General features: G+C 34.6%; 2 protein-coding genes and 1 long non-coding RNA gene across 4 annotated transcripts; 2 read left to right on the top strand and 1 right to left on the bottom strand.

Moving 5' to 3' along the window:
* Positions 1-7,356: 7,356 nt before the first annotated feature.
* LOC127130453 (uncharacterized) lies at positions 7,357-8,077 on the top strand. The gene is made up of 2 exons (XM_051059460.1): positions 7,357-7,591; positions 7,738-8,077. The coding sequence occupies exons 1-2, from the start codon at positions 7,457-7,459 to the stop codon at positions 7,882-7,884; spliced, it is 282 nt and encodes a 93-aa protein (XP_050915417.1). The 5' UTR covers positions 7,357-7,456; the 3' UTR covers positions 7,885-8,077.
* An 846-nt stretch (positions 8,078-8,923) lies between these two features.
* On the top strand, positions 8,924-14,674 carry LOC127128777 (uncharacterized). 2 transcript variants are annotated; one of them, XR_007806030.1, is made up of 2 exons: positions 8,924-9,400; positions 14,441-14,674. It is a non-coding gene; the product is annotated as an uncharacterized LOC127128777 (long non-coding RNA). The 2 variants fall into 2 exon arrangements; XR_007806029.1 differs by lacking the exon at positions 14,441-14,674 and adding an exon at positions 10,091-10,375.
* On the bottom strand, positions 10,617-14,475 carry LOC127128776 (protein NRT1/ PTR FAMILY 6.1). The gene is made up of 5 exons (XM_051058149.1): positions 14,099-14,475; positions 13,628-13,845; positions 13,106-13,268; positions 12,122-12,539; positions 10,617-11,882 (listed from the first exon to the last, which is right to left on the bottom strand). Exons 1-5 carry the CDS (start codon positions 14,319-14,321, stop codon positions 10,991-10,993), a joined length of 1,914 nt encoding a protein of 637 aa, XP_050914106.1. The 5' UTR covers positions 14,322-14,475; the 3' UTR covers positions 10,617-10,990.
* Positions 14,675-18,555: the final 3,881 nt, after the last annotated feature.

Genomic DNA, 18,555 nt, shown 5'->3' with positions numbered 1-18,555 from the left:
GCAAAGAGAAATCAGATAGAGGAACTAAAGGTTTTATTAAGTAATTTGGTCCCAATCCATGATAAAAATGATGGTTATGTGTTGATCCCGGACTACGCGAGTGACTTCACAGTTATGCCATGCTACAAGACAATTATTAATAGTACAAATACAGGAGATGCGGTGGAGGAAGGATTTAAGAATGCTCTTCACTACATATGGAAAATAAATGTGCCGTCCAAAATTGAAGATTTCGATTGTGTTGGCGCACAAGAGGAAGAAGATAAAGATGATGAAGATGGAAGAGAGAGAAGAGAAAGAAAAATTTCTAACAAACTCTAACAGAAAATGATTCCAAAAGTATGTTATGGATTGATGGAATTGTGAAAAACAGCTGCATAACCGTTTATATATATAAAACTAAAATGCTGCGTAGGCTAAGCTAAAAGACTATACTAAGCTAAAAATGAAATTACATTTAACACCACCCCTTAGTTCATATCCAGCTACTCAAACTCTACAACACCAATTTCATCCCTCAAATGAATAAAGTGTTCAGTCTTGATAGCCTTAGTTAGCCCATATGCCAGTTTCTTATGAGTGCTATAGTGCACAACTTCAAACACCCCATTTTGTACCTGGTTGCTCAGAAAATGAAACTTCATGCCAATCTGCTTGCTTCTTGGCAAGGCTTATAGATGAGTTATTGCCAATCATCAAATTCACAAGCTTGTTCACCTTAATTTTCAGATCATGTAGCAAGTTCAGAATCCATATAGCTTGACAAGCAGACAACGCACCTGCAATGTACTCTGCTTCATAGGTTGACAATGCAACCACTAGTTGTATTTTGGAGCACCAAGAGATAGGAAGTCCTAGATACTTAAAAATATATCCATAAGTACTTCTTCTGTCAATTTTGTCTCCACACCAATCAGAGTCTGAATAATACATCACCTCTGACTCATTTTTAGCACCAGAAGGAAACAAAACTCCATTCTTCAGAGTCCCCTTAACATACCTCAGTATTCTGACAACAGCTTAGTAATGTGATCACTTTGGTTTGCTCATGAACTTACTCACCATTTCAACTGCATAGCAAATATCAGGTATGGTATTACATAGATATCTCAATGAGCCTACCAACTGTTTAAAAATTGTAGCATCTACATCATCACCTTCATCATTAGAATCTAACTTGTGATTTGTTTCAGTAGGTGTCATTGCAGACTTGTAATTCATCAGCTCAAATCTCTTCAAAAGCTCAAGTTCATACTTCAGCAAATGCAAGATTATACCCTTGTCATAGTACATAATCTCCATCCATAGGAAATATGTCATATTTTCTAGATCAGTCATCTCAAACTCATTCATCAACACTTTCTTAAACTTAACTATCTCATATGAACAACTCCCTGTTAGCAATATGTCATTAACGTAGAGGCACACCAAAATCATATTGCTATTATATGTATGTTGAACAGAAATGACATGCTCCATCTCACATTTTCTGCATCCTTGAAGCTTGAAAAATGAATTAATTTTCATATTCTAGGCTCTAGGAGCTTGTTTCAGTCCATACAAAGTTTAATGTAACATGTACACCATCTCTTCCTGATTCTTTGTCACAAATCTAGGAGGTTGTGGTACATAAATTTCCTCTTGTAAAGGACCGTCAAGAAATGCATATTTCACATCTAAATACATCAGAGGCCAATTCTTGTTAGTAGATATAGCAATCATCAGTCTGATTGTTTCATGTCTAGCTACATGAGCAAACACCTCAAAGTAATCTAGTCTAGATTTCTGTAGAAATCCTCTAGCTACTAACATTGATTTGTGTTTACCAATTGATCCATCTGGCTTTGGTTTCACCTTGTAATCCCATATAACACTGATGGATTTCTTGTTCTTTGGAAGCTCAATCAACTCCCAAGTCTTGTTTCTTTCTATTGCCTCAAGTTCTTCTTTCGTGGCTTCAACCATACTTTCTTCTTGAGAGCTTATTCTGCACTTATTAGTTCAGAGTCTACCAACATGGAACACTAAATGACTTCCCCTTCAGAATCTATCTTAGTGTCTTGCAACATGTCAAACTCTGCAAATCTTCTTGGTATTTGTCTGATTCTTTCTAGTCTCTGAACTTGTTCAGAATGTTCTTCATATGCTGGAACAATATCAGATACTCGACTACCTTCATAGTCATGACCACCTTCAGAGACATGGTTACCACCATATTCTGGATCATCATTAGAATTTGAATCAGAATCAAATTCACCTTCATATTTTTCCTCAACATCAGAGTCACCTTCAGACTCTCACTCATCTTCCTACTCTTCTTCAGAGTCAGAATCTCCTTCAGAGACAAATTCTTCTTATGAGTTTGAAACATCTTTAGAAGTTAGCTCAGGTATTAACATTGTACCAGAGTTGGATTGAGACTTGTATCAATCCCATGCTTTTGATTCTTTCATAATAACATCTCTATCGAAGTAAACTTTGTTAGTGATAGTGTAACACCCTTCTACCCAAACGACATATTTAAATAGATTATCAGAGTACAACATGTAGAAGAGTTTACATTTCTTACAACATAACAATTATCACATCACAACATAAAACATATTATTTATTTTATTAAAACTTCGCAGCGGACAACAACATTAATATTATCATTCATCATATAACAATTCATAATAATGGTTCAACATTATCTCAACAAAACATCTCAACATGTTAGTCATCATAAACAACGTAAATAATAATCAATTATCTATCGAATCCCATAACCCCGGTGTCACATGACCAGAGCATTTGACTCGACTCTGTAGAATAACTCTACACTTATTCTTCAAACCTCAACAATAGCTACTCCTCTTTATCTGCACATTGCTCATCATAGATGAACATAAACACATGCAGAAGGGGTGAGAATTACATTATTAAATAATAATATAACGACAGAAATATAAACATAAATATATTTCACATATGCCAACACAGCTCATCATAATCATCATAATCAACATACTCATGAACATCAACAAAACAACATATCAAATGCAATGCACACACCCATGCATGACTCAACACGACTCGGTATACCCATTTTGTGACCAACTACAGGATCACCACTCCCAGATTCATCACCATAGAATCCGAGTTCCCCGCAAGGAACCAAGCCTCTCAACAAGCCCGGAGTCAACAACATCATTGGAACTCAGTCCGTTCATCACTAGGCATCGGCCTTTCATGAATGCATGCACACCAAGCATGCATCATAATCAACATAGCAACAACAGCATCATATATTCATGTTATCATCATCATTAACACATTCTATCACAAAAGCATATCACATCATGCCACATAATCAAACACAGTATTATCACACTCTACTAATATCTATACCACTCAAAGCAACGGGAAATGATCCCTCGTATACCATGCATCAGCTAAGTTACCTCGCTCAGCCTAAACAACCAAAAACTGCACAACAACAGCCCAGGAAAGACCACAAGTCTGCCCATACGCGTATTGCCTATGCCCATACGCGTATTACCCACGCCTAACCAAATCCATACGCGTATTGCCCATGTCCATACGCGTATGCTACGCGTATCACATTCCCATACGCGTACCAACAGAGACCAAAACACGTTCAAAACATCATCTTCCTCATCCATACGCGTATTGCCTAGTGCCATACGCGTACCAGCAATCTCATACGCGTATTGCCTAGTGCCATACGCGTATGACCAGAAACCAGATTTACAGATCTGCAATGGCTTTTTCTGCTACGAGATCTATCCAAATTCATCCTTCCACAGTCCAAATTTCACACAAAATCACTCATATCATCTAATACAAATAGTCCCCTATTCGATTTCACAAATCCTAACATCATTGCATATAATTTCTACGAATTCCTTCGATTAAAATCCCAATTTCGTTCATCCAATATTTCACCATTTTCAGCATATTATTGTTTAATAAGGTTCAGACCCCTTACCTCTTTGGATTGAAGGAAGCTCTGAGCAATCTTTGGCCTTTTCCTCTTCCTTCTCTTTCTCTTCAGCGTTTCTCCCCCCTTTCTCTGACTCTGAGGCAAAACACGTGAAAACAACCTGAGTCCTCACTTTGGCCTCTTTTATCCAATTTCCACTTTTACCCTTCCACTCTTCATATTCCCTTTATTTTATTTATTTAATTATTATCAAAATAAATAACATCTATAGTAATAATAAAAATAATCCAATAACTCAACTTTATTTAATTAAATTAATAAAATAATATTAACTCAATTAAATAATTCTCTTATTTTAATCGGGGTGTTACAGATAGGGCAATAGAGCATGTAAGCACCTATACTGTGGTACCCTATAAGCAACATGACTCTGCTTCTGTCATCCAACTCCATTCTCTTAGCATATGGGACATGTTTATAACAAATAGGACCAAACACCTTCAGATGCCTCACACTTTTATCATCTCTAGTCCATTTCTCAAAAGGAACTATTTCCTTCAGCTTCTTGGTTGGATACCTGTTAAGCACATATGCTATAGTGGCAACAGATTCTCCCCATAAGGTGTGAGGTAGTTTCTTCTCCTTCATCATGCTCCTTGTCATATCAAGCAAAGTTTTATTTCTTCTTTCAGCAAGACCAGTGTGTTGAGGAGTGTATGAAGTTGTCACCTCATGCTCAATTCCATTCTTCTCATAGTATCTCTTGAACTCTGTAGAGTTGTACTCACCTCCACCATCAATTCTAACAATTTTCAGCTTTTGACCACTTTTTTTTAGCATTCATCTTGAACTTCTAAAACTCAATAAACACCTCATGCTTAGAATTGATGAGTGTTACCCGTGTCATTCTTGTGAACGCATCCACAAATGACACAAAGTATTTATTTCCTCCAAGTGAAGGCACTTCAAATGGTCCAGATATATCGTAATGCACTACTCCTAAAACATGTTTTGTTCCTGGAGCCACTTCTGATGCAAATGGCAATCTAGGTTGCTTACCTTTCATGCATATCTCACATGACTTCTTAGGCTTCACAATCTTAGGAATGTCATGTACCGGCTTCTTAGAACTCATATGCCCTAAACTTCTGAAGTTCAGATGTCCTAATATATTATGACACAACTCACTGTCACCTTCAGTACCTTTTGCACTAAGGCATTTAATGTCAGATGTCTCCACATTCACCTCGAATGTTTTGTTGCTTCCTTATTCAGACTGCATAATCAGCTTCTGATCAGAATCATATAACTTCAAGAGATTTTCCTTCATAGTAACTGAGAAACCTTTCGCAATTAGCTGACATAGACTCATCATATTACTTTTCATGTCAGGGACATACCAAACATCCTTGATCAGAACACTTTTGTCATTCTTCACTCTGACCTTGACATTTCTTATTCCTTCAACATTCAGATACTTATCATTAGCACATCTAATTTTTTTCCTCTTTCTAGAGTCAAAATTAATCAACCATTTTTTGTTTCCAGTTAGATAATTTGAGCATCCAGTGTTCATATACCACCAGTCTGCCAAATGTCCACCATCAGATTCATAAGTCATCAATAGCACAGGTTCATCATCAGATTCTCGTATGGTTATATTTGCTTCTTCTAATTTCCTTTTCTTGTTTGACCAACAGTCAACAACAAAGTGACAAAACTTCTTACAACACTAACATTGAACCTTCTTCTTGTCAAACTTCTCATTTCCCTTCTGATGCTTCTTCTCATAAGAATTGGAGACTTTTTACTTCTGATAACCACCGCCATGCCTCTTCTTGGCCTCAGACCAAGACTTCTTTTGATTCTTGTTACCGAAAGACACATTCAGATCCTGCTCTACCTCTCTTTTAGAGATTCTCTTAGTGAGACATAACTTTTGTGCCTCTAGACTACTTTGCAGCTCTTCAATTTTCATGATGCTCAGATCCTTAGAACGTTTAATGTCTACAACAATGTAATCAAACTAAGGAGTAAGTGACCTCAATACCTTCTCAATGATTATTTGTTCAGAAAGAGTCTCTCTGCAATATTTCATCTCATTTGTGATTAGAATCACTCTGGAGATGTAATCTGGTATCTTCTCATTGTTATTCATGTTAAGATTCTCGTACTATTTGGGCAGAGACTGAAGCTTTGTCTTCTTCACTGATGCATCACCTTAATAGCAACATACCAGTATGTCCCACACAACCTTCGTCGTCGTCGAATTAGCGATATTCTCAAACACATTCACATCCACACATTAATGAATATATAACAAAGCTTTTTGATCCTTCTTCCTCGGCTCTCTGTACGTGTTCCTTTGTGCCTCAGTTGCATCCGCTGCATAACAGTCATTGAGGAGATCAAGAACATCTTGAGCGCCAAACAACACACGCATCTGAATCATCCACCGATTCCAGTTCTTTCCATCAAATACTGGAAGCTTCGTATTCAAGCTATCGTTTCCTCCGTTCATCTTCAATCTTGTGCATAAATTCACTCACATCTCACCAAACACTCGTGTTTCTTAATCCCGCAGAATCAAGAAATGTGATTGTGTTACGATTTCGATCAGAACTTCAATGTGAATTCAAGAAACAAAACAATCACACACGCCTCACATTCACTAAATGTTTCCCTTGGATCCGAACCAAAGCTCTAGATACCAATTGTTGGTGCACGAAAGGAAGAAGATGAAGATGACGTCGATGGAAGAGAGAGAATAGAGAGAGAGAAAATTCTAACAAACTCTATTAAAAAATGATTTCAAAATTCTGTTATGGATTGATTGAATTGTGAAAAATAATTGCACACAAAACTAAAATGTCTATGTAGACTAAGCTAAAAAAATATTCTAAGTTGAAAATGAAATTTCATCATATTGGAGGTTGTTGCTTCAAAGACTTTCCACACGAGATTAACTTGATAAAAGAGGAATTATGCATGGTAATTACAACTTAGTATGTGCTATGTATTTCAAAGAATACCCTTTGGATTGTCTTCAAAGTGGTTGAGATATTTTTTAATAGATTTGAATACCCTTTGTACTCCATTTAATATACTTTGCTTATAAAAAAATGATGTAAATTTTGTGTAATATATCTTTGATTAATATGAAGTAAGGAAATTAGTTAGTTAGTGTGAGTAATATATTTGTCACTTGTATAATAAAAAGCATTCTATTTTAGTACCATGTTTCCGTTTTGTGTTGATTTATTAAGGCAAATGTTGCCGAAAGCTAAGGCATGTTTGAACAAGTATATCGGTAAATTTGAGAACAAGAATAATATAACAACCTCAAAATTCGGAACTATAGCACGTGAGAGTTGAAAATAAACAACCTTTATGGCATTGATTTCTTGATAATGTTTTGAGTTATTATTTCTTAATCTGTCTTGTCTTTTCTCTCCCACTTTTATTCCATAACAACTTTAGAGTACCATTGCTTAAAAGCTAGAAGAAAACATGGCAAGTCCACCTGAAAATTCCGACGAAACGTTTCCGTCTGCCGATCTTGCCGGAGAATTGAATCCTGGAAAAAATAGGGAGGTTGAAGTTGATCCTATATCTTCTGAGGTTGCTGCCACCAAGGAAATGAAGGTATTTGCATATACATTTCCATTTTCTTTTACATAACACTGACATTTCATATTGAACATGTGTCTAGATTTTGATACGACGTAGGTGTAACTACATGTTTGAATAACTTATATATATCTTTTCTTTTGTGGTGCAATATTTTGAAGGAGGAAGTTGCAGCCACAGAGAAGAAAAAGGAAATAGAAAAGAAGGAATGCTTGGATAAATTAAAATCAGCGATTATAATTTCAGGCATAGTTGTGGCTGTGGTGGGAGCAGCATTTGCAATAACCAAGAAACTAAGAGAGAAGTGATTCTAGATTCAAAAGAGGATTGAGAGTATTAGAAGATTTATAGATATATGTTCTTTATATTTTGTTTTCATATCAAGTTTCTTTCTTTTTGTATGAATTGAATTAGTTGCACATTTTCAGGTTTTGGATATTCTAAAATACCCAACACATAATGTCACCTTTATTTTGTCCATATTATTGAAGTTCTGATTGTTCCTAGCATTCCACAAAGGTCATATGATCACTTACCAAATTATCATCAACCCATTATGTATACAAATATGATATGCTTTAAAGGAGTTGGGTTCTTTCACATGAGTTGAAACACAAGTTTTTAAAGACATTCGCATGACATTTAAATTAAATATATCATAAAACATCGATTTTTTGACATCAATAAAATCAGACATTTGTTATTCAAGATCATAAGTTGTTGTTGTTACGATCTGGAACCAGAAATAAGTGAAGATTGAATGGAACGAAATTCTGGTAGGGTGGAGTGAACTTCCGGTGCGACGGATCAGAGATGAAACTGCAAATTTAGCACTCTAACGCTCAAGTTAGTAAATGAGTGATAAAGTAGTTTGTGTGTGTGAATTAGAGAATCTCTAAAATGGCGTGTGTTTAATATGAGCGGTTAAAATAGTTTTTTTTGAGATTCGACACCTCGTACAAGTTGCCGCCCCATTAAATCCAACAGTAGAAAATATATTAGAGGTTGTAATCATGTGTAATCGGCTACGTCTTTCCGTGTGATGCTTGATATTGGGTATTCATTGTGGGTTTTGCAAGTGACCCAAAACAATTTTCCCTCAAATATTTGTTTCTACTTGTAGAACGAGAGCTTGTCACATGTGTCTTTAGTTCAAATTCTAGCAGAAGGGGGTGAAAATTCTTGTATGAGACATTAATCACATTGAAAATAGGAACTTTAAATATCTCCCCCGTAATCAGCGAAATTTCGCATAGGAGTCTTGACGTGTGGCCCTAAGTCTAGAAGCAATGATATCTTTGTGTACTAGGGTATTCGAGTGCTCTGACTAACACTTCTCGTGATGGGTGATGCGGTCCACCTGTGTTGACCGCTGGATTTTTGTTCTGGTTTATCCATTGTGCACGTATTCTTTGGTCATTTCACATCCTTTTCGTCCCATAAGTTTCTTATTACCTAAAAAATAAATAAAGCACCCAAACATGCATAAAAGTAGAAAAACAAGAGCTTAAACATCTAAAACGTAACAAAAAACAACTAATATTATGATGTATAAACCATTTATCAACCATTGATGATGGGTTTGCACTTCCCAACATCTAATATTATGGATCGTATGCTCGTCTTTGTTGGACGGTATTCGAGGAGTCAAGGGGTTTCCATCTTTCATTTCATCCCTCATAAATCTTGAGAGCTCTTCTTTTCTGTTTGCAACCTCTATCATCTTTGTCAATATCATTTGATTGGCCGTTATTTTGATACATTTGTGCCACCTTCTTTGGCAGATCCTACAACATGCGAGTCAGCAAGTTCATCTTCTTTAAGGTAACACCTCAAAACCTTTATTTTGTCTATATTTCTCTATGTTATTATGGTTTTTGCAAAAGATATTTATGAAATGTGTTGGATTCTTATAAGAAATCTTTGTCACCCATTAAGGTGATAAAACATGTTGGATCCTCAAAAAGAAATCTTTTCCACCTGTTGAGTCAATAGAACATGAAGGGTTCTTATATGGAGTCCCTATCTCTCTTCGAGGCGATTAAACATGGTGAATTTTTTATAAGGAATCCTTGTCATCCCTAGAGGAAATTAAATTCTCTAGATTCTTATAAAAAATTCTTGTCACCTCTTGAGACGATAAAACATGTTAGATCCTCAAACAATAGTCCTTACTATCCCTTGAGGCGATGGAACATGATGGGTTCATATATGGAATCCTTCTCGCCCCTTATGAAGATAAAAAGTGTTGTATTCTTATAAGGAAACCTTGCCTCCCTTTTGAGACAATTAAATATGTGGGATCCTCACATAGGTAACATTATCTCCCCTAGAGTAGAATGAGCATGTTTAACCCATGCGATCGGGGTCTTTATTACCCTCATGGAAACTAAAAATATAGTAGATATCTCCGTCGAGGGTGGAATGTTGGCTGGAGATATATAGTCTTAAAGATGTTAGGACTTTTGTTTTCTCTGTCTTGCACTTTAAGAAATTCGCTGTCATATATGACAGGAGATAACTCAGACATGTGGGTAGATCAAGAGACATTAGATATTGTTTCCTTTTTCATCAACAAGGATTGTTTGGATCATGCCTTCACCGAGTTCGGTCTGTTATTATAGTTTATTGATTAATTTTTGTAGGAAATTGTTAAGAAAGATGTCTTACTCTGTTACTGTCATATTATTCAATATTATTTTTTTTCAAAAACTATGTACCTAATTGTGTACCAAAATAACATTTCCTTTTCTTTAAAACCTATATTTAAGTCAAAAACGGGATAACTACTTTGTATCAGTTCAAACTTGTGTTCATAAACAACACTGACATATGAACATAAGAACATAAACTACTTCATTTTCAATCTAATTGATACTTGATTTGTATCAGTTCCAAATTGGGTACCAAAACAACACTGACATAAACTACTTTCATTTTAAACCTAATTAGTACCCGATTTGTATTAGTTCAATATTGGGTACCAAAATAGCATTAACATAAACTACTTTCATTTAAAAATATCCAAATAGACTTAAAATGATTCAAAAATTGTAACATTCATTAATATCATTAAAAATGATCCATATTTATTCATAATGACTCAACATCATTAAGTGACAACATTCACTAATAAGTTTAAAAGACAATCATTATCCAAAAAAACCAACAAAATATACTCAAGTAATGTTGGTGTGATTCTTGCAAACTATGAAACTTTGTGTTTCAACACTTCTGCTATTGCTCATGGTTTACCTGTTGTTGAAGTGAGTTTCCATTAATATCATTAAAAAAACCAACATTCATTAATAATTAACTTTTCAATCACTGATTATAATTCCACATTTAATCCTTTAAATACACCCTCTCACTTTAAAGGAATATATATATATATATATAACTCTATTATTCAAACTAGCTCGAAACTGTTGTAGAGTTTCCATTGTTTATCACATCATGTTTAATATTCTCCATCTCATAAACATGTTGTGTCCTGTATTTGTATCTATGTGCTGAAAACAAGAACACAAAGAAATTGATCAAGCTCAAACCTGTAAGAATCCAATAAAAATAATCAAATTTTCCAGTGTTGATGTTTTGCGACAACCAAGATTCTTGTCTTTTGTCTGAATTTCCAGTAACAGATTTAACAACGCTATTTATAAGCGTTGCGAAAAAACAACCTAATCCGCCAGCTAAAGCAGCATAAGCAGAACCAATACTCTTCATAGCATCAGGTGCTTCTTCATATAAAAACTCCAACAAACCAACAATGCAGAAAACCTCCGCCACGCCGATTAAGCAATATTGGATTAGTAACCAATAAGCACTTAAATTTGGCATTGCTGTCAAGAAACTAGCTTCGAAACCGTTTTGAATTGCGTAGTTTCGTCTATATTTCTCAAAGATTGCGGCCCAAGCAACCGAGAGAATCGAAACTGCTAGACCGATACCGATTCGTTGAAGCTGTGATGCGCCGTGTGGATGGCCAGTGATGAGTTTGAAAACTGGTACAAAGGTTTGGTAATAGAGGGACAAGATTAGGAAGACGCTTAGGCCCGGGAAAACCGGCATGCACGTAACGGGGAGTTTTAGTTGACCTAGGTGAGTGTTCAATGTGTAGGCTTGTTGAACTGAGAGTGTTAGAAATTCTGTTAAGATTACATTGAGCATGATTGTGCAAGCTGGAATAGGGAGTAGTTTTATGAGGATCTTCACTTCTTCAACTTGTGTGACTGTGCAAAGGTTCCATGGATTTGGATTAGGGCCATCTTGTTTCAATTGTAATGCTGCTTTGTCAAGAAACCTAATATATAGATCATTGAAGTGTGTAAATAACTCATAGTGATTGAGAAAATCATGAAATGTGTCTACATCTGTAACTTGTACTACAAGTTACGTTTGCGTTGTTTACAGATACGTCTGCGACTATAGGATAGTTGTAGTTCTATATTCTTATTTGAATGATAAGGGTTTTCGCATTTACTAACCATATATTTAGCACTAAGGTCTAAATTACTTTTAAATAGAGAAAAAGTCTCTAACCTGAAATCATCGGTATGATCAATTTTCTGGCTACCCTTTATAGCGGATTTTCTACCGGGAACCTCGTACAAACCAATAACCTCGCTACTATCAAAAGATTCGTTTCTTTTTCGATATGCGGCAACCAATACTTGAGCGACACGTGTAAGAGGACTTCCACCTGGTAACCTATGTCTATACAGAGGTGTACCAATGAAGAACAACATGTTAGATATTCCCATTGCTATTGCCAATGAACCAAAAGCAGAACCCCAACCATATTTCATTTGGACATAAACAACTGCTGTGAATGCTATGATTGCGCCAATCGTCACAGAAAGATAGAACAAGTTGAAAAATCTATCAAGATGTGATTTGTAGTTTTTGCTTCTTTCATCGAATTGGTCTGCTCCAAAAGATGACACACATGGCCTTATACCTGTAGTTTTCGCGTGTGTCAGTATCGTGTAAGTATCGAGCATCATACATCTTCAAACAAAAGTGTCAATAATATCATAGAAATTACAATTAACACAGACGTACACGCTGACACACTGAGACCATAAATTATTTGAGAAAGTTAATCACTTGAATATAATCAAATATATCGTGTCAATGTCGTATCAATGTCACAGAAATTACAATATGTATAGGGTAGACTTTACATAGTGATTCTAAGCTCGTATGAGTGTCACACACATTAGGCACGCCTTAGATCAGAAGTGACGATATCATAGAAATTACAATATGTATAGGGTCGACTTTATATAGTGATTCTAAGATGTGTCGTGTCAGTGTTGTATCAGTGTCACACACATCAGACACGCCTTAGATCAGAAGTGTCGATGTCATAGAAATTACAATATGTACATGATCGACTTTATATAGTCATTCTAAGATGCCTATTATAACGAGCTTGCAAATGCTCGTAATGTAACGAACTTGTAACTATCTCAAAACGATATTAAATTAATTTGAACAAAACTTCATCTAATTGATCATTACCTGCAGCTCCAAATGCTGTAATGTACAGAACTGTGTAGAGATATGTCATTTGCCATGGTTTTGCAGGCTCACAGTTTCCTAATAGTAGAGATAATTGGTCACAGTTTTCTTGATTTGGTACAAAAATGCTCATTGTTGCGCATATTGTTATTCCGGTTAAACCCTGTTCATAAAATTTCGAAATGAAATTAACAAACAAAGTTATAATGTCTGAAGTATTGACACAAACACGAACGTCGGACATGACACTGACACATAGATACAACAATAATTTGATAAAACGGAAGTGATTGAACGTAATTATATGTATCAGTCTTAATATCGTTTCAGAGACTAATATGTATATATAAGACACAAGACACATGACACGTCTTCAATTTGAAATATCAGTGCTACATAGATTATGATCGTATACGTTTTTTCAACATTAATAAGATGGTTTTAAGATTTGAAGTCGAAACATGAGATATATGATCTTGATTTTCACTTGAAAGTCCAAATCAACCGGGAAAAAAATCGTACCGCGAGATATATCGTAGTAAAGATAGCTATTGTCCAATAACGTCCAAGGTATGCATCAGCTAGAAATCCACCAAGAACAGAAGAAGCTTGTGATATCCCTAAGAAATTATTGACTGCATTGGATGAACTTGCAAAAGGTCTATGCATCACATAAAACATAAAAGCCACCATGTTAACAGAAAGTCCAAAATAAGCCATTCTTTCTGCCATTTCATTTCCTGCAATACATCCATAGAAGAAAAAAAATCATACACATAAGTAAGGCAAAAAGGGCCTCGTGAAATTTTTGTCATGCCACAGTTAAACTGTGACAAACCTACACAGGTCTCTGAAAACTTAAGACGGCCTGTCTACAGAAATCACAAAGTAGTGGCCGTCGTCTAGTATATCACCAGCGTTCGGATCGTCGAGTCCGACCGGATCAAGTTTCATTAGTATGAAGTAGAGATAACCATAACCATATATACATACCAAATATAAAGAAAGCAGCAATCCAACCACCAGTTTTTGAGAGATCAACAATGGATTTGCCATGAATATTAACAGGAGTAGAGCCTCTTGTATATCCACGTCCTAAAGCCATTCTTCTATCTTCAGATTCAATGAAGTAAATTCCAAGTTTCTTTCTGTTCATACATGGTGTTGGTGTCCCTTGTTGAGGAGCTTGTGGTGATTTGATCTCACAAGAATCCATTCAATACTAGTTAGCACAATTCACACACAAAAAAATCATGCAAAGGCTTAAAGATCTAGTTTCATTATTTCTTTGGTTTCATTTCTCAACTACTTATGAATGTATATAATGATGTGTAGTATGTGTGAATAGAAAAAAAGGAGGTTGAATGATGAAGAGTTAAGAAAAGGACCATAATAAAGGGAGGTTCAACTAACACGTGAAGATCTAAGGAAGCAATAAATTGTAGTACTCATACAAAGTAATAAACAACATACTATAAGTGGAAGCAATTTATGACAATGCATTTATAGGTACATGTTGTAGAAGCTGAAAACGTTGCTATCATTAATTCATTTGGTACTTAAATGTCATTCATTATTATTGTTATGTCGATGGTATTTACTCCCAACCCAACTCATCTCGTTTTTGGTATCTTCAATTTAGCATGAAAATATGGATATATACTATTGAATTTGAAGTAGGGTTTTAGATAAGTTACTTTATGCCATTTAAGCTGCTACATAAATGGTATTGGCGGCAATGAAATGTTGTTAGAATTGGTATGCAAGGATTACTTTAACCGATAAATATTGATATTACTTTAACCGATAAATATTGATATTATTAGATTGATCATTATTATCTGTGCTCGTATGTAGAATTTTAAAATTGTGTGAGTTATTGTGGTTACTATTAGGGGTGATAAAGCGGATAAGTCCACCATACATATTGTTTTTTTGCATTTTTTTCGAGACAAGTTAAGGTTTTAAGTTTGCGTTCTCTAATATGTTTGTTTTGTTCCACCGCGTATTTAGCGTGTTTTTACTAGTGTAGGTATTAAGATAACTTTTTTTGTAATTTTAGACTTTAAAATGAACAATGTCCACCGACCAGTTCCACATGTTGAGTGCATGTAATTCATGATTTAGTTGTTTCTTGTAACTCAGACAATGTAGTTTGTATATAATAACATGCATTTATATATAAACACATGTTATTGTATAGAAACCCAACTCTCTCTTCTCAATAAAGTCATAACAATTGCATACAACAAACTTGTTTCAACTTTATTTCTTCACTTTCAAGAAATCAAATTTATTCCATCAAATTGTTATCAAGGAGTCTGATTCAATTTAGCTATTTGGAATGACAAATGGAAGCACAATATCAAATCAATTTCTAGCAAATCTATCAATTTTCAAAGGTGAAAACTATAAGAGATGGATTGCACAAATGAATGTCATATTTAGATATCAAGATCTAGTTGAAATCGTGTATAATTGAGTATCGGCATTGAAGATAAATGGAAATGATACTCAAAAGGTTGTACACAAAGAACAAAAGAAGAAAGATGGGAAAGCTCTCTTCTTGATTCAACAGTGTGTGGATCTGAATGTTTTTTAGAAGATCGAAGAAAAAGTGGCCAAAGAAGCATGATATAAGTTGAAGAAGTTGTATAGTGTAAATGAGAAGCTGAAGAGAGTAAAGTTGCAGACCTTGAAAAAGAAATTTGAGATTACTAAAATGAAAGAGGACGAGTCAGTTTTAGAATTCTTCTCATGAATGGTGTTGCTAACAAACTAGATGAAGGCACGTGGTGAATCAATCAATGATTTGCAAAAGATCGAGAAAGTATTGAGATCTTTGATTGCAAGCTTTGATTATATTGTATTGTCGATAGAAGAGTCCAATAACCTAGCTGAGATGAAGTTAGAAGAACTTCAAGCTTCATTAGATGCTCATGAGATGAGATTGAAGCAAAGAAGCTCAGAAAGAGAGAAGGTGGTTGAACAGGCACTACAAGCAAAATTCATCAAGCAAGCTGGAAAGGTAAAAGAGAAACAGAGAAAAAATCTTGCTACTGTTGAGAATTCATGCAAGAATTCAAAGAATCACAATGATTCAATCAAGAAAGGCACGTTCAATAAGAATTCGAGGAAGAAGATTTCCATGAAGGAGGTGTAGTGCTATAATTGTCAAAGACTTAATCATTATGCAAGAGATTGTTATCTCAAAAAAGAATTGAGGGAAAAAGATAATGAATAAGTTCAATATGCGCATGCAGGATAAAGTGACGCTAATGATGTGATGCTAATGGTGAACATTCAATCTAATGATGATCAAGCTAAGATATTGTATATATATTCAGGGTATAGCAACCACATGACTAGTAACAAGAATTGGTTCATCGTGTTAGATGAATCAGTGAATAAGGTGATAAGGTTTGTAGATGATATGCATATCACATCAGAAGGAAAGGAAAACATAGTTGTGGTGAGAAAAGATGGTTAGAAGACTATTATTTATCATGTATTGTGTGTACCTTCTATGACAATTAACTTGAGAAGCATGAGACAATTACTTGCAAAAGGTTATAACATGAAGATAGAAGATAATCAGATGAAGGTGTATGATGGTGAAGAAAGATTGATCTTGAGAGATCCATTGGCAGACAACAAAACCTTCAAGATTGAGATCAATATGATTGATCATCAATGTCTTGCTTCCACCGTAAAGGAAGATAAGAATTGGTTATGGCATCACATGTATGGACACTTTAACTTCATAAGTTTAAGTATGCTTAACATGAAAAAAATGGTCTATGATCTACCTCAAATAAAGGAGCTAAGTCAGATGTCTGAAGAATATTGCAAAGTCAAACAAGCAAGGAGGTCATTTAAACATGACTTGTCTATGAAGTCAAGGCAAAAGGTGAAACTTACTCATACTGATGTATGTGGGCCTTTTGAAGTGAGATCAAAAGGAGGTAATTGATATTTCCTAACTTTCATAAATGAATTTATAAGAGATGTGTGGATTTATCTTATTGAAAGAAAGTGTGATGTATTCATATAGTTCAAGATATTTAAATTACATGTTAAAAACAAAGTGAATGCAAAATTAAGAATTTGAGAATTGATGATGGAGGTGAAAGCACCGTTATGGAATTTGCAAAATTCTATAATGATGAAGGCATAAGCATGAGATCATTTCACCTTTTACACCACAACACAATGTAATATTTGAAAGGAATAATAGAAGTATACTAAAAATGGTCATGAGTATGTTAAAAGCTAAGGGTGTGTCAAAGAGATTTTGGGGTGAAGCAGTTTCAACAGTAATGTATATTCTTAACAGATGTCCAACCAATAAGATATTGCACAAGATACCTTGTGAGGCCTATATAGACTTGAAGCCAAATGTTGGAAACTCCAATGTTTTTTAATCAATGTGTTTCAGACATGTGCCTGAACAATTGGGACGAAAGTTAGATGATATAAGCCAAGTTATGGTCCTTATAGGTTATCACTCAACTGGTGCTTACAAATTATATTCACCAAATGAGGATAAATTTGTGGTTAGTAGAGATGTTGAAGTAGGTGAAAGCAAGAGGTGGAACGAAGAGAAAAAAATTGAAAAAACTAATGTCCCATCTCTCTCTTGTGCCACTCGTCCGCACCCCACTCTCTTTCTTTTTCTTTTTTATTTTATTTTCTTTATGTTTTATTTATATTTGTAATTCTTTATTATTATTATTATTTATTATTATTATTATTATTATTATTATTATTATTATTATTATTATTATTATTATTATTATAGATTTAGGTGTTATATTTTATGAGCCTTGGGCTCATGTTTTACTATTTTGATTACTCATATTCCCATATTTATTGTTTACACCTCTTGTCAAAAACTTATTGTTTATTTTTATTTTTGTTCTTTTTAATTTTATTATTTAATATTAATCGCTTTTTTTAATTTAGATATTAATTATTTTATTTTAATGTTTAAATAAAATATTTGATTATTTATCCATCGGTCCTAGTGCGTTCCAAATTCGGAGTATAGTTTTGGTTTTTGCTTTCGAAACTGCTTAGACACATAGATTTTGCTGATTGACTTCTTATAGAGTGGTTCCTATATGAATTCACTTTAAGTTAGTGTAACATAGTACTAAATTTATTATTTTAAATTCTATTTAGTCACTCGATATGTATAAAGGATCACTCCTTAAAAATAACCAACACGGTAGTTCTTTGTTACCAAGAACTACGTAGCCTTGAGTTCTCCGTAGCATTTGGAGATACGTAGGAGCAGGATTTTGAAATCTTGTCGGGCACAATAATAAAAAACATTAAAAAAACTTTTTTCAGAAACGAGTATGCTTTATCCATTTCGATGTGAAACAAACAAAGGCTTCCGCCTCCAAAAGAGAGCAGCAAACAAAGGTTTAATCACTCGAAATATA

This window comes from Lathyrus oleraceus, chromosome 3 (assembly GCF_024323335.1).
Source record: "Lathyrus oleraceus cultivar Zhongwan6 chromosome 3, CAAS_Psat_ZW6_1.0, whole genome shotgun sequence".
NCBI classification, from domain to species: Eukaryota; Viridiplantae; Streptophyta; class Magnoliopsida; order Fabales; family Fabaceae; genus Lathyrus; species Lathyrus oleraceus.
Note: the sequence above shows the minus strand (reverse complement) of the source record. Positions and strands in the feature narration are given on the sequence as shown.